At 53.3% G+C, this 13765-nt stretch overlaps 1 protein-coding gene across 3 annotated transcripts in view; it reads right to left on the reverse strand.

Annotated features, from left to right (window-relative positions):
• The window catches only part of Crhr1 (corticotropin releasing hormone receptor 1), a 44091-nt gene that overhangs the window by 12104 nt on the left and 18222 nt on the right, over positions 1-13765 (reverse strand). For all 3 annotated transcript variants that reach the window (XM_040268659.2, XM_078041936.1, XM_078041937.1), the window contains 3 exons: positions 13341-13428; positions 5586-5705; positions 1193-1278 (listed from right to left, as the gene is read on the reverse strand). In XM_040268659.2, coding sequence (XP_040124593.2) covers positions 1193-1278; positions 5586-5705; positions 13341-13428 — 294 coding nt within the window. The remainder of the gene's footprint in view (positions 1-1192; positions 1279-5585; positions 5706-13340; positions 13429-13765) is intronic.

Genomic DNA, 13765 nt, shown 5'->3' on the forward strand with positions numbered 1-13765 from the left:
TCCTGGGCAGCTTGAGCTACTGGGTGCTGGGCGTAGCTCTGCGGCTAACAAGTGCTCTCGTGTGATTAATTACCACCAGGCAGGGCTGGGAACCTCAAGATGGGACGGAAGGTCTCCAGGGTCCTTTCCAACTCAGATCTTGAAGGCAATGAATCCTCAAGACTGCCTAGACCAGCCTCTTCCTCACTCCAGGAGTCAGGGGCCCTGGTGGCTTGGGATGGTTTCCCTTCTGCCCTTTGCTTTCTGCTCACTTTGCTTTTCGGTTACATTTTCTATTTCTTCCAGCCCACGACCCCCGTCTCCCTCAGCACTTGTGGATAAAGGGAGTAGAGGTGGAGGGACAGGGCGGAGGGGGACGGAGGTAGCAGAAACACTGGATGGAGACGTTCGTGCCTCCGCCAAATGTCACCGGAAGAGAGAATTCATGGCAGTACTGTTTGTAAGGACCAAAGACTGAGAATAAAGGTCGGTTCAGTAAGTTATGGCATAGATGGACCATGGGGCATTGTGCAAATGTAAAAACAATGAAAATGCTCTTTTGTAGTGACACGGAATGGTCTCCAGGATAGATGGCTACATGAAAAAAGCAAGGTGTCAAAGAACACGTATGATATGTGACATCTGGGTAAAACCAAAAAAGTACACGCACACGTAATTCCTTGTATGTACAGAACAACACTCAAGAAAGTGGCAAATCAGCTGTCTCTGGGGAGGGAATCCACTGGCTGGGGACAGGGGTGGGAGGGAGACTTTTCACTGTATTCCCATCTGTACTTTTTGAATTTTATATTATGTGTAAGCAGTATCTACTCAAAACACTTAAATTTTTAAAAGGATCTCCGGGGCTTTTTAAAATGGCACCACTACCCTACTTCCATGTCTGGTTCTGACAGTCCTCATGGACCTTGGTGTTGCTCAGGTGTGTGGGGTAGAAATGGGTGCGAACCCCACAACCATGTCTGTAGTCTGAACTGACTACACCCCAGCAGGCAGCCTCCAGTGGGCACGGGGGGAAGGAACCGGGACCTGCTTGTCCCTGTACAGCTTGCCCAGCAGCTGCCGGTCATCTTCCCTGGGGCAGGGCCTTGACATCACCTCTGCCCCCCAGGCCCCAGCTGACCACTTCACATCCAGCTCACGCTGGGGTTCCTGGCCGACCCCTCAGTGTGGCAGCCTGCCCAGCTCAGCTCACCTCCTCACTGAGGATCTCCTGGCACTCAGAGTAATTCACACGTGCGGCCCAGCTGCCATTGGCCAGGCACTCCCGGTAGCCACTGTCTGGAAAAAGAAGAGAGCTGTGATAGCTTGGCATCTGTCTGTCTGTCTGTCCATCCATTCATCTGGGCCAGCACTGGGCCTCTGGATGGAAGCTTTTCTTATCACCCCGTTTCCTGCCCATCCACTCATCTCCCACAGGGCTACAGCAGCCACTGCCTCTGGGTGACACGGCTCTGCCCCGAAGCTGACATGACCTTGCCACAGAACTGGCCTGTGAACAAGCATGGCTACCCCTTGGGTGCCTTCCTCTAGGCCCTGATAAGGTGGCGGATTTCATGGCGGGTGCTCTTCTGAGATGCTCCCATTTGGAGTCACGCAGAAAAGGAGGATGAGGTCCCTGAGTCAGTCTCACACAGCTGGGCAGGATCTGGTGGAAGGTACGTGGTGACAGCTCAAGTGGATTTAAATGACATGGTTCCTTGTAGGTCTGTGGGTGGTGGAGGTTTCCATGGGTGGTTCTTGTGTGGCAGGTTTTAATGTGGGGTGGGGTTTCACTGGGCAGTTCTCAAGGAAGGTCCCCTGGTGGCATTGCCCCAAAGCAGGCTTTATTTTGGAGGGTCATGTGGTAGGAACATGGGGGTGGATTCTTGGACAGAAAATGTCAGGTGACCGGGTGAGTCTTGCTTGGTAGTGATCTTATTGCACTAGAACCCACTACAACTGCTCCTGGCCTGGCCTGCGGCACTTGGGAAAGAAGGCAGGAGCATGGTCTGGGAAGGGTGGGTGTCTGTGCAGCCATCAGCCTGAACTGAGCCCCAAACTGTCACCTTCCAAGAAACCCTAAGGGCTGCTGCCTGGCTTTGGAGCTCTGGGATGGGCAGAGCTGCCTAAAGGGTCCCTTTTACTGGCCTTTCTACCTGATCCCCTCCCCCTGGACACCAGGGACATAAATTCAGAAGGGAAGGGACAGAGGGGTTCCAAGTTCTGTCTTGCCTCCTCTGCTGCTGGTGAGGCTGTCCTATGCCACCCCAGATCCCTCTCTGGCATCAGTAGCTTTATCCTGTTTCCTTGACTTAATTCATTGACTGCAAAAGAGAATGAGCCCTGAGCCATCTCTGCTGGCCTCTGCAGGCCTCTCTGTGGCTCTCACTGACCCACAGAGCTGGAGGAGGACTGAGGGAGCTGCCCGAGTTCTAGTCTTGGGCTTGGAAACCCCTAGGGACAGAGCCCTGGGAGGAAGCCAGAGCCCTCTCCTCATTTATAAAAGGGAGCTGCTCCAACGGTTCCCATGGGACCATCAGCCTGGAGCTGCCTCTCTGCTGGCAGCATCGGGACCAGAGGGAGATGCTGGGGGGTGGGGCAGGAAAGTGGATGCTGACCCCAAGAGAAGGAGCCTCAACTTGGCCTCCTGGACTGAAAGGCGATGGCCTCCTTTCTAACCCAAGTAGCAGCTCTGGCTGTGGGGAACTGGAAGGGAAATGGGGTTCGGCGGATTTGTAAAGCTCTGCCCAGCCTCCCTGTGAGTGGACCTTGGTCTGGTGCAGTGCCGAGCCCTGGGCAGAAATGACGATACAGCATTTCTACAGTGGACATGAACTACCTGGGACCAGAGGCTGCTCTGGAATGTCTGCAAAGAGAGGGGCTTGGGGGCAGAGACCTGGTGAGAAGGGCGTGGGGGCAGAGGGTTGTGGATGCAGTTTTTGCCTTAAGAGAGGCAGCACGAAACAGTGTTCAGAGCTGAGCCCTCCACCCAGGCAGGCTTCCTGCAGACCCTGGTGCCACCCCCACCGGCTGTGTGACCTTGGGCCAGTCACTCAATCTCTCAGTGTCCTTATCCATGAGATAGAGCCGACCTAGTCATGACTTCCACCTCACTGGTGCAGGGTTTTTAGTTACCATGTGCAAAGTACTTAGAACCGTGCCTGACATATGGTGTCGCCGTGATGTTTATTATTATTGTCTTGGAGCGATATTTATATTACCTTATATAACATTCAGAACGTGCCACTTGTCCTGATCAAAGGGGGTGCTGGTGGAGCTAATGGGAGGGCACCCCACACAGGGGGTGGGGCACGTGGAATCCCTCTCTGGGCCGGGCCATCCTAGGCAACAGGCTTTGACCTGGAGAGAGGAGGTGACCCTGAAGGAAAACAGGCCCCACCCGCTGGGTGCCGTTGCCAGGGAGGATGCGACCTCCTTGTCTTTAATTGCTGAGCTGAGCAGTCCTCCCAAAGAATCACGGGAAAATAGATATTTTTGGAAATGTTTCCCATCCCTTTGAAGATCTGATGAGCAGGAGGGAGGGCATTAAGGAGAAGCCTAGAAATCCTGGCAACACCTCATCAGTAAATGAATTAATTAGTGCCTAATGATTGGGAGCAGCTCTGGTTCCACTCCTCCTGATGGCACAGGCAGGCACATTCCTCATCATCTGGCACTGGGACAACCCGCAAAGGGGATCTTCCAGCCCTGCCCGGAAATGTCCCCCACATCTAGGGGCCCCTGCTTCTTTCCTGGAGTCACAGAAGGAAAAGCAAGGAGCCTAGAGGGCACCTTGCCAGCCCAATCCCCATCCTGCAGGTAGAGAAACCAAGGCCCAGAGAGGACCAGGGCAGAGGGACAGATGGGCTGGCACTGGAACCCAGGATTCCTGGTTTCCACTGAAGGCAGGGCCAGCAAATTGAGTAGCACATGCCCAGCACTAAGGCCTAACGGTGATTATTTGGGGCATGTAAAGTAACCCTGGGGGACAAGAGTATAGGGTGCTTATGGGGAGCAGCCAGGACTGGGTGCAAAAATGAGCAGGACCATGTCTGCAAGAGCTCGCAGGCCCACACAGGAGGAGGGACTCAACAGGGAGCCACAGAGTGTGCATTCCAAGTGAGGGTAACAGGTTCAGATTCAGAACTATGGTTGGAGATTAGGGTGCCTGAGAGTGGGCAGCGGCACTGGGGAGGAGATCAGGGAGGTTGGGACCAGCAGGTTCTGGGGTTGCTGTAGGGGAGGCCAGATGTGCCGGCATGCCAATTTTGGAACTGCAGCTGTCCCAGGAACTCCTGAAGATCTCAGCATGGTACGCGGAGCTCTGGGCAGGCTCTGGCTCTCTGGGCCTGACTCTGCCTCCAAGCTTTCTAACCTCCAGCAGGTTATTAATCTCTCTGTGCCTCAATCTCACTATTCAAAATGAGCCCTCCTAAATTGGAGGTTGGCCCACTTCGATGCAAACTCTCCTCTTTGGCTTCCTTGGCCTCGTAGGCCCTGCTCCTCTTCTCCTACCTGGGTCTCCTCTCCTTAGTCCCCACATTCCTCCCAGTCCTTCTTCTCCTCCCTGATCCCTCCTATAGCCAGCATATGGTTACAGATGAACACAGAGGCTTGGAAGGGCTGTTCCAGCCTCCTGTTCTGCCCTAGCAGCCCCCAGGAGAGGGTCACAGTCACCCTCCCAGTCCTCCCACGCCTCCTTGGCATAGCCCCCAAATTTAATTCTGTCTTGTAAAGGAAAAAGGGGCAGGAGGGCTTTAAGCTGGAAGAAGCCTTAGAAACCAGGTCATCCAGCCCCCTCAATCCTCAGAGGGGAATCTGCCCCAGCAGAGGGAAAAATATGAGCAGCGATCATGCAACAAGTCTTAGAGTGGACCACTAGCATCTGCAGTCGTCTTTGGCACACTCCTGGGGCTCTGGGCTCAGGCCTACTGGATCCAAAGGCCAAGGCAGGGAACCCCATCCCCAGCTTCTCTCGGGTGAGTCAGGGCCCCTGGTCTGCAGCTGTTCTTCTCTCCATATGCAGGGATCTGAGTCATTGACAGGAGAGAGCAAATTAATTCTGCGGGTGGCAGGTGCTATAGCAAGGAGCTGCAAAGCCTGGCGCAAATGTGTGGGGCCTCAGGGGAGCGCGGTGTTTACAGGGGATCAAGTATCTGCACAGCCCTGGGTCAGTCCTGCCCCACTGCACCCCTGAGAGGCAGTGAAGCCCCTGCTCCATGTCCTGGTTGGAGGGCCCTGAGCTATCATCTGCAAAGTTGGGGCTCTTTGAAAGATCCCTGCCTTACCTCATGGGGTTGCTGTGGGTCTCAATAGACTAATCCAAAGATGGGCAACTATAGGAGAAAATGTCACACAAACATTTCAGCTTTACCCCTTACCAGCTGGAATCCTTGGGCAAGTTCCCTAACCTCTCTGAGCCTCGAAGGCTTAGCTTTATGCCAGATGGTGCTGCCTGGTATTGTGAGAGTCAGCCAGAGTGGGCTTTGCAGTGGTGGTGGTACCCTCAAAAGGTATTATTAGTATAGCTATAGCTTGTTATTTCCCCACTTTCAAGCTCTTCCCACCCCACCCCAGCAGATGTCCACCCTCTACCTTCTTCTTACTTGTGGTATTGTAGCGGACACCGTAGAAAAAGGCAGGGCAGGGCCGCACCACCAATTGCCCTGCAGGGCTCCGGGGCCAGCAGGTACCAATGAGGTCCACGGAGGCGTTGCACTGCAGGCCTGGGGACAGAGATGACTGGTAAGCAGAGCAGGACCCCTTCCTTAGGCAGAGGACCCTCCATAGCCCTTCCCCTCCCCCCACTTGCTCCCAATCACATAGAGACAGGACAAAATCAATGGCCCCGGGTGCAGAAATGAGCCTGTCTATGAGAGGAGACACCCGGGAAGGAGTCTGGAGCCAGCATGAGTTCTAGAACAGAGGAGAAACAGAGATGGCTGGAAGTGGAGTTGAAATCTAAGGTCCTGGTTGGAATTTGGAAGATGGCTGGGTCTGTTTCAGGTCCCCTGTTCTTGGGGACACATCTTTTGACCCCATCCTTGGTATCAGACTAGAGCTCCAAAACTTCACAGGAACACTCTGGAACAGGTCCAGTCAACTCCTGACCCAGGCTCCTCATGTATTTCTGGAACCAAACCACATCTGCCCTAACCCCGCAGGGAAGATGCAGCACAACCAGGTCGACCAGCTGGTCTGACAGCCACACTTACTGAGCACACGTTTCCTGTGCTCTGGTCTATACTGGGACCTGGGCCCATGGGGAGAAAAGGGAGGAGACACCTTCAGGGCATTGAGCTGGGAGTCTGGGCCCATGGCTCAGAATGGGCTCTGCCACTAATTTGCTGGGTGACCATAGGCAAATCTCACTGGGCCTTGTTTTCTTCTAGAATAAAATGAAGTGGTTGGATTAGATCCGTTTTTTTTTTTTGTTTGTTTGTTTGTTTTTCAGTCCTGGGGCTTGAACCCAGGGGCTCACACATTCTAGGCAAGAATTCTACCACTGAGCTACACCCCCGGTTTGAGATCAGAAATCCTTAATCTCCATCCATTGGGAATCTCAGGAGTTCATAGAGACCTGGAATATAATGAAAACTTTGGCGTATACACGCTCTAATGGAGAAAGGATGCTACGGCTATTATTAGATGATCCAGGGGGTCTGTGATTCTGAAGACTCATAAACAGTTGAACTAGAAAAAGATTATTAAAGGCCCCTTCAAACATTAATATTTTCCTCTGATAAAGAGATTTTAGGGTGGAGTGGGGAAAAAGAGGGAGAGACATTGTGTGTGTGTGTGTGTGTGTGTGTGTGTGTGTGTGTGTGTGTGTGTGTGTGTTGGGGTAGAGTTGAGGCCTCAGTGACATTTCTGGAGGGTAGGGGGAAATAGTCTCCAGGGTGGGGGCTAAGCACCCCTGCATGGTCCTGGCATCTCCCCGGTGCTTCCCCTCTTTCTCTGCCTTTACGCCCCTTTGGGCATGAGGTTGGTTCACCAGTCCTGCTGAGACCCATTGTCCCATCATGGCAGAAAGGGTTAATAACTTGGAACTGGCACAAAATGTACAGACAAGCCAGGGAGCCATGATCTATACAGGTAGGGGACAGCCTCTTTGGGGCTGGGCATCAGCAGCTGCCAAGCCCTGGCTGCCTGTCTGCCATTTCCTCCCCAAATTAGCCTGTCTCCAATCTCAGGAAACAGCAGTGGGCTAAATTGGCTTCCTCTTCCTGCTGGATCAGGGCAGTGCAGAGCTACATGGGTACCAAATGCTGGCTTTTCCTTCTGATCAAAGCGATTCATGGGGCATTTGTGCAAATCAGGGCTCAGGGGGCAGAGATCTCAAGGCCAGTGGCTTAATTAAAAGAAAGAATCTGGACTGGAGGGGCCAGAGCTGGGGCAGGCCAGGTGCTGGGGTGGGCCAGGAGGGTGCTGTTTTGCAGCTGAGCCTCCTGATGGCATCGCAGAGCAGTGGGGGAGTGAGGAAGGCAGCACTCTGCAATGCCCTGGTGTGCCAGGTTGGGATTTCAATCTGTCATGGATCATGCTGATAGTGCTGAACCCAGAGGAGGGGACGCCAGGGGCATGTGGCGGCGGGGAGGGGGATAAAATTGTGAACTACGCTCTGCTTTTTTCAAAGCTCTTCGTCTCTTAGGTCCTCATCCAACCTCCAATGTCTCCTCCAATGTCTACCCTCCCCCCATCCTTTATAGATGAGGAAATCAAAGCCCATGGATGTTGAGTGACTTGTCCAAGGTCATAAGTCAAAGTGTAAAAGAGTCAAGACTCACAGACTGATTTTTTTGTTTGGGTGGGGGGAGATGTACTGGAGATTGAACCCAGGGCCTTGCACATGCAAGTCAAGCACTCTACCAACTGAGCTGTATCCTCAGCCTTGTATTTTATTTAGAGCCATGGTCTCACTGAGTTGCTTAGTACTCTCGATCCTCCTGTCTCAGCCTTCTGAGCCACTGAGATTACAGGCCTGTGCCACTGCACCTGGCTCAGCCTGATGTTTTTGACTCTAAATTAAGCATTCTTTCAATTGCACCATATTGTGTGGCAATAAAGTGTGTGTGTGTGTGGGGGGGGCAGTCAAGGAGGCAACAGGGAAGGGAGCATTTAGGGCTGACTGGGTGCCAGCACGCACCAGGTGCGAATGATGTCATTGTTCCTTCCTCATAGGTTGTACATTCATTCATTCGGTCACTGTATCTCCTGAGCTAGGCACTGGGAATATTAAAAGGGATGCCATAGGTGGTAGTGTCTGAAACATGCCTAACGCACATTCTCTCAGAGAAGACTCTGCCTTCTCTGGGGCTGCCCTCGGGTCCCTGCCCGCGCCTCCAGTCGCTCGAAGTAGACTGCGTGGAAACTGCACGGAAGTGGCGCCTGGGGCCTTTGCATTAAGAGCCCAGAAAATCCTTCATGGAGTAGAAATCTGTGTGCGAGGCAGGAAGAGAGGAAGGAAGGCTACAGGGGCAAAGAAGAGAAGCCAAATACAAGGGGTAGGCGACAAAGACGTCCCTTGCTCCAGAGTCAGACCAGCACGCAGCACGCATGCCTGGGACTCAAGGCTGGATGGGCGTGGTCCTAGGAGGGGCGTGGTCAGTCATGTGGGGCGGGGCTTTGCGGCAGAGCGTGGAAAGAGCGGCTGAACTTGCGCTAGGAGTTTGGCCTGTGGTTTTAAAGTACAAGAGGAGGCAGAGGCAGCAAGAGAACAGGGAGTAAAGGAAAAGTGGACGATGGGAAGGGGACCCGGAGGTCAAAGGCAGGGAGGAGGCAGCAAGAGAGGGCCTCGGGCACTGTGTTCCCGGGCGCAGTCCCTCAAGTGGCACATACAAGACCTCAGCTCACCGCCCGGTGGACACCGCATCCGCATCCGGGAAGGACGAGAGCGGGGGTGGGGGGTGTCCCTTAGGGGACTGGTGTACAGGACTCGGGGCAGGGGAACCAACATTTGTCTAACACTACTGTATACCAGGCACTGTGAAGGGCGCTTTACCTTAGGCAATTCAGCCATTCCTTCAATCTCCCTAGCCACTCTTTGAGGGGGAGAAAAGAGGGGTGGGGAGGGAAGAAGCCAAGTCAGGTGGAGGGAGAGAAGAGGGGAAGAGAGTTTAAAAAAAAAAAGACACTAAGGACACTAAGGATAAGAGAGCGAGACTCAGAGAAAGCCAGGAAGACAGATGATTTCACAAGATAGGGAGGTGTCCGTCTACCAGCTGGCAAGGGAGAAGGCAGGAAGGAAGTCTCCATGTCACAGCCTGGTGACCATAGTAAGGACCTCAATTCAGGGCTGCTGGACTTGGATTCTTGGGCCAACATCCCCTCCAGGTCCCACTGTCACAAATGTCCAGCCTCTTCTGCCCTCCTGGGGTTATTCTTACACCTGGACCTCACGGTTCTGGGTGAGGAGCAGTTTGATTCAGAGTAAGCCAGCCTTGCCACTAGCTGAGCCTATTGGCCAGCCACAGTGCAAAGGTGAGCTGCAGTTAGGAGCCAACTCCTCCTGCAGCTCCTGCCAAAAGCGCCCCTCCTGGTCAGTTAGGGTACAGAAGGAAGAGAATGACTGCTCTTTATTCAGGAAGCACTTAGGTAAACCTAAGAAATAACCAGGACTGGAGGTAAAGTAATGAATAAGATAAATGCCCTGCCGGCATGGTACTTGTGTCCTACTTGGCCGGGAGACAATAAGCAAACAAACAAACCAGTGAGAAATACTATGAAGTAAAACTAAGCACTATAGGGAGATAAAGACGGACAGTGCTGTTTTAATTTAGCATTTTTATAAAATAATAGCACTTAATTAAAACCTAAAGGAAGCGAGGGAAGGAACATAGCTGGGACAGTATGCTCTAGGAGCTAAGAGAGAGCAGGAAGTACAAAGCCCTGAGGCAGGAGGGTGCTTATTGTGCCTAAGGTGTTGACCTCCTTATTGCTGGGTGGCTCACACCCTCATTCACATAAGAATAGAGACCTTTTGAAGGTGACTTGTGCCCAACTGGGCCCTAGTTTCTTTTGCAGTTCCCTTCCCATTAGTCTTAGGGTCCAACTGTGCTCTAATTTCAGAAGGAAATTGGAACCTGGCTCCTGGCTCCCATCAGGGACTTCTGGACAAGATGCAGGGGTTCTTGGCAGTATCCTGGCAGGTGGGAAGCCCATCCCTTTGTCTGGCTTAACTCCAGGGGAGGCTGAATTTAAAGGCTGCCTTGAGTGGCAGCTGCCAGGGGCCCTAGAGCAACCTCTGAAACACATTCAGAAGAATGTACCTCTGAGATGAGTGGGAAGAAGATCTGCCAGGGTGGCACGGCTTACAGAGGGTAGCAGAGGGCAGTCAGAGCCCTGGTCTTTGCTTGGCCACCTAATGATTGAGCTGCCTCCTTCTTGGTTGGCCAGAGAAGAAAGATGCCACAGACCCTCCTGGCCTGGGGGTTTGCACACTCTTCTCTCTGAATTTCCAACACCTAGTATAGCGCCAGGCATATAGTAGATGCTAAGAAAAAACTGGGACCATGTGCAAATCCAGTATTGGTATGGGAAACTTCAGTGGTGGCTCTATACCCCCGATGTCTGATTACACTGGACTCTGAGCACCATGGATCTCTGAGTGGCCACATAATGTGATATTGGTGGTTAAGTCTGAAATCAAACCCACTTGGCTCAAAACTCGCTGTCAGTCTTAGTAACTGTGTGTTTTCAGGCAAGTTGTTCAATCCCTCAGGGCCTCAGTTTCCTCTTTCAGGTAAAAATTCTTCCTGACTATATTTTTGTGATACTGGATGATATGAAGCACTTGGAGTAGTGTCCAAAAAATACATAGTGGGCACTAAGTAATTACTAACATTCACTTCCTTAAGGCCAGAAATGGGAACTGATGACCCCAGGTCCTCGTCAACTCTGATTCCATTTGTCTGTGATGTTGTTAGTTGGCAATTCTGTCACTTCCTGGCATGGTCGTCCTCATGCCATGATTTTAGGTTTGCCAAGTCTGTGATATGCCACATGATGGGCCTTAGCCCTGGGGACCAGCCTCTCCCTGCTCCTGGCATGAAGCATGTGAGAGCCCCCCCACAAAAGTCCCGGCTCAGTGCCAGCTGCCCCAGCCAGACGCCCATCCATCTGTCCTGGCCCCTTGGCCCCACCCTCACCATCTGTCTCTACCAATGCCCATCGCTCTGGGTAGGTCTCGGCATCAGAAGACAAATGGCCCGATACCAGAGGCTGTTTGGAGGGTGATGGATTGCACGCCACAAAGCCAGGCAGGCTGGGCTGGGGGTGGGGGCACCCAGTACAAGTCACCAGGGAATGAATACCATTCATCAAGGCCCGCTGCTGCCAAGGACAGGTGACACCTGCATGGGCTCGGGGATGTCACTCCTCTTGAACACAACAAGCAAGTTAATGGAGCCTGACCTGGTACCCAGTCACTCCCCCTGGGCCTCCTCCCTCCCCATCTCCCTCTTTGCTGACTGGGCGTGAATCTCCTTTCCCTAGAGCCCAGCTTTGCCAGTTTTGCAGCCTGATGCTGTGGGCTCCCAGCACCTCCCCAGGCTTAATGTTCCTCCCTCCTCATCCAGCGCTGGTCCTTCCGCCAAGCCTACTTATTGGTCCCCAGTGCACCTTTGCTTTGGCTCAGGTGCTGGCTCTTAGCCAGCTCCCAGAATCTCTCTTAAGACTCACTCTGATGGGTTGGAGATGTAGCTCAGTTGGTAGAGCACTTGCCTTGCATGCACAAGGCCCTGCGCTCAATTCCCAGCACCCCCCCCAAAAAAAAGACTCACCTTGAAACCCCTCTCCTTTAGGAAGGCTGCTAGGATTCACCCCAACCCTGTCCTGCCTTCCTGCCACCGCCACTGTCACAAGCAGTTGATGACAGGGTCCTTCCCTTCTTTCTAGCTATACAGAGAGCACCTTTAAAAGCCATCTGACACAGGCAACCATCATCGTACACAGTAGTGGCCTACACTCTGCAGAAACAGCCACAAACTCAGTGCCATTGACCTCTGACAGGTCCTGGGGCAGGAGTCACCTCTCCCTTTAGCATCGGACAAAGCCTGGCTCCAAGGGGTTAAAGGCATGCTTGTCCCTGTGGTTGCCCATCTCCCTCCTCCTAGCCAGGACATGCCTGAGCCCTCGCTATCAGCCAGCACAAGAAGTCAGTCTGCCTTGCCCATGCCCAGCACTCACCCCTCTCCCCCAACCCTGGCTGGTGAAGGAACAGCAGGCCAGGTGACAGCTGCTCTGAGTTGCAGAAGCCTCCTGTCCCTGCAGGCCCAGATGCAGAAACTGATGCCTTCTGATCTGCTAACACACTCCAGTCCCTCTCTCGGCCAGTGCGTCTCTCACTCTGCCTTCTAGTACCTGCACGGGGGACCTGGAGGCTGGGAGCTCCCCTACCCCCTTGCACAGGGCCTGCTGCAGAGTAGGTGCTCAGCTAATGAATCAAGGAAAGCCTTGAGGAGGAACTAAATCACCACAGACATCAACCCTCCCAAGGACCCCTAGGTGTAGGAGACTGCTGCATTTTGCCTGGTACCAGACATTCCCAGGATGATGCCCAAAGTTAGCAAAGGCCTGGCCTTGGGAGCCCCAAGACTTTGATTTGGGTCCCAGCCACTGATGGTGTGTTTCTGGGAGACTTAAGAAATTCTTTCCCACTTCAAACTTCCCTTCTGGATGAATGTCGGGTTTTCAACTCTTGTGAGGATGAAATAAGATAATACTACAAAAGCCCCTTGTAAGCAGTTAAGTTCTAGGCATGAGCAACATTTGCAATAGTTCCCACTGGGGAGGTCTAAAGCCCTGTGTTTCGGAGCATGTCCACCTGCTCCATTTGGGATCCGGCACTTACTAGTGTGTCTCTGTGCCTCAGTTTCCTTATGTGTCAAATTTAGGACAACAGTGGCCCCCTCAGAAGATCGCTATGCACATGGGGTTAACACGTCTTGAATTCCTTGAGTCCTGCCTGGAGCACGGTCAGCAGCCCACGGAGGTGATTCTGGGCACTTTTAGCAGCAGAAAGCAGCAATCTTTCTCCCTCATCTGATGTCCGAGTCACAGCCTGGCAGCAGGGGCTGGGACATCCTCCCCTGTGGCCCACCCTAAAGCAGGGAAGTGACTGCTTGGGGTACTTGCCCACAGCACAGGCTGCTGGCTAACTAGTTCTCTTTCCCACCAAATGGACACCCAGCTTTAGCATCCTCCTAGATAGTATGGAGACATGACAAATAGCTTAGAGTCCTGGAGGGGAAGTCTCTGCCGTTTCTGCCCCCAGGCATGGTTCTGTGCACAGACTTTGGGAGTTCTGTGGCAGGGGACACTGTAGTGACCTTACATCTTGCAGAAGTGGGTAGGAGACTCACCAGAGATGTTGTTGGCCAGGGACAGGCTCTCGCAGTTCTGGTCCTGGAGGGAGGTGGAGACAGGGTTCAGCCCCAGGAGGAGAAGGGCCTGTGGGCACAGAGAGCAAGGGACACGGTTACGTGGATGCCATGAGCAGCCTGGTCTGCCGCTTCCTGTCTCTGCCCCCTTCCCCTCCTACATCCAGTTTCTTCCCAGCCCCTGCCCCTAGTCTCCTGGCCCTGCTCCCTCGAATCCTCTTGGTCTGGAAGCTCTGGAGCTGCCTGCTCAGAGGGGACCTGGAACAGAGGGTGGTAAGAGGAGCAGCCTGTAGCACAGAGGCTCTGCTGGAGGAAGCCACCTCAATCACCATGGATCCCAAGCACGGCCCAACTATATTCCCGTGCATGTGCACACATGCACGCATCCCCCCCCACACACACATACA

This window comes from Ictidomys tridecemlineatus, chromosome 3 (genome assembly GCF_052094955.1).
Source record: "Ictidomys tridecemlineatus isolate mIctTri1 chromosome 3, mIctTri1.hap1, whole genome shotgun sequence".
Lineage (NCBI taxonomy): Eukaryota > Metazoa > Chordata > Mammalia > Rodentia > Sciuridae > Ictidomys > Ictidomys tridecemlineatus.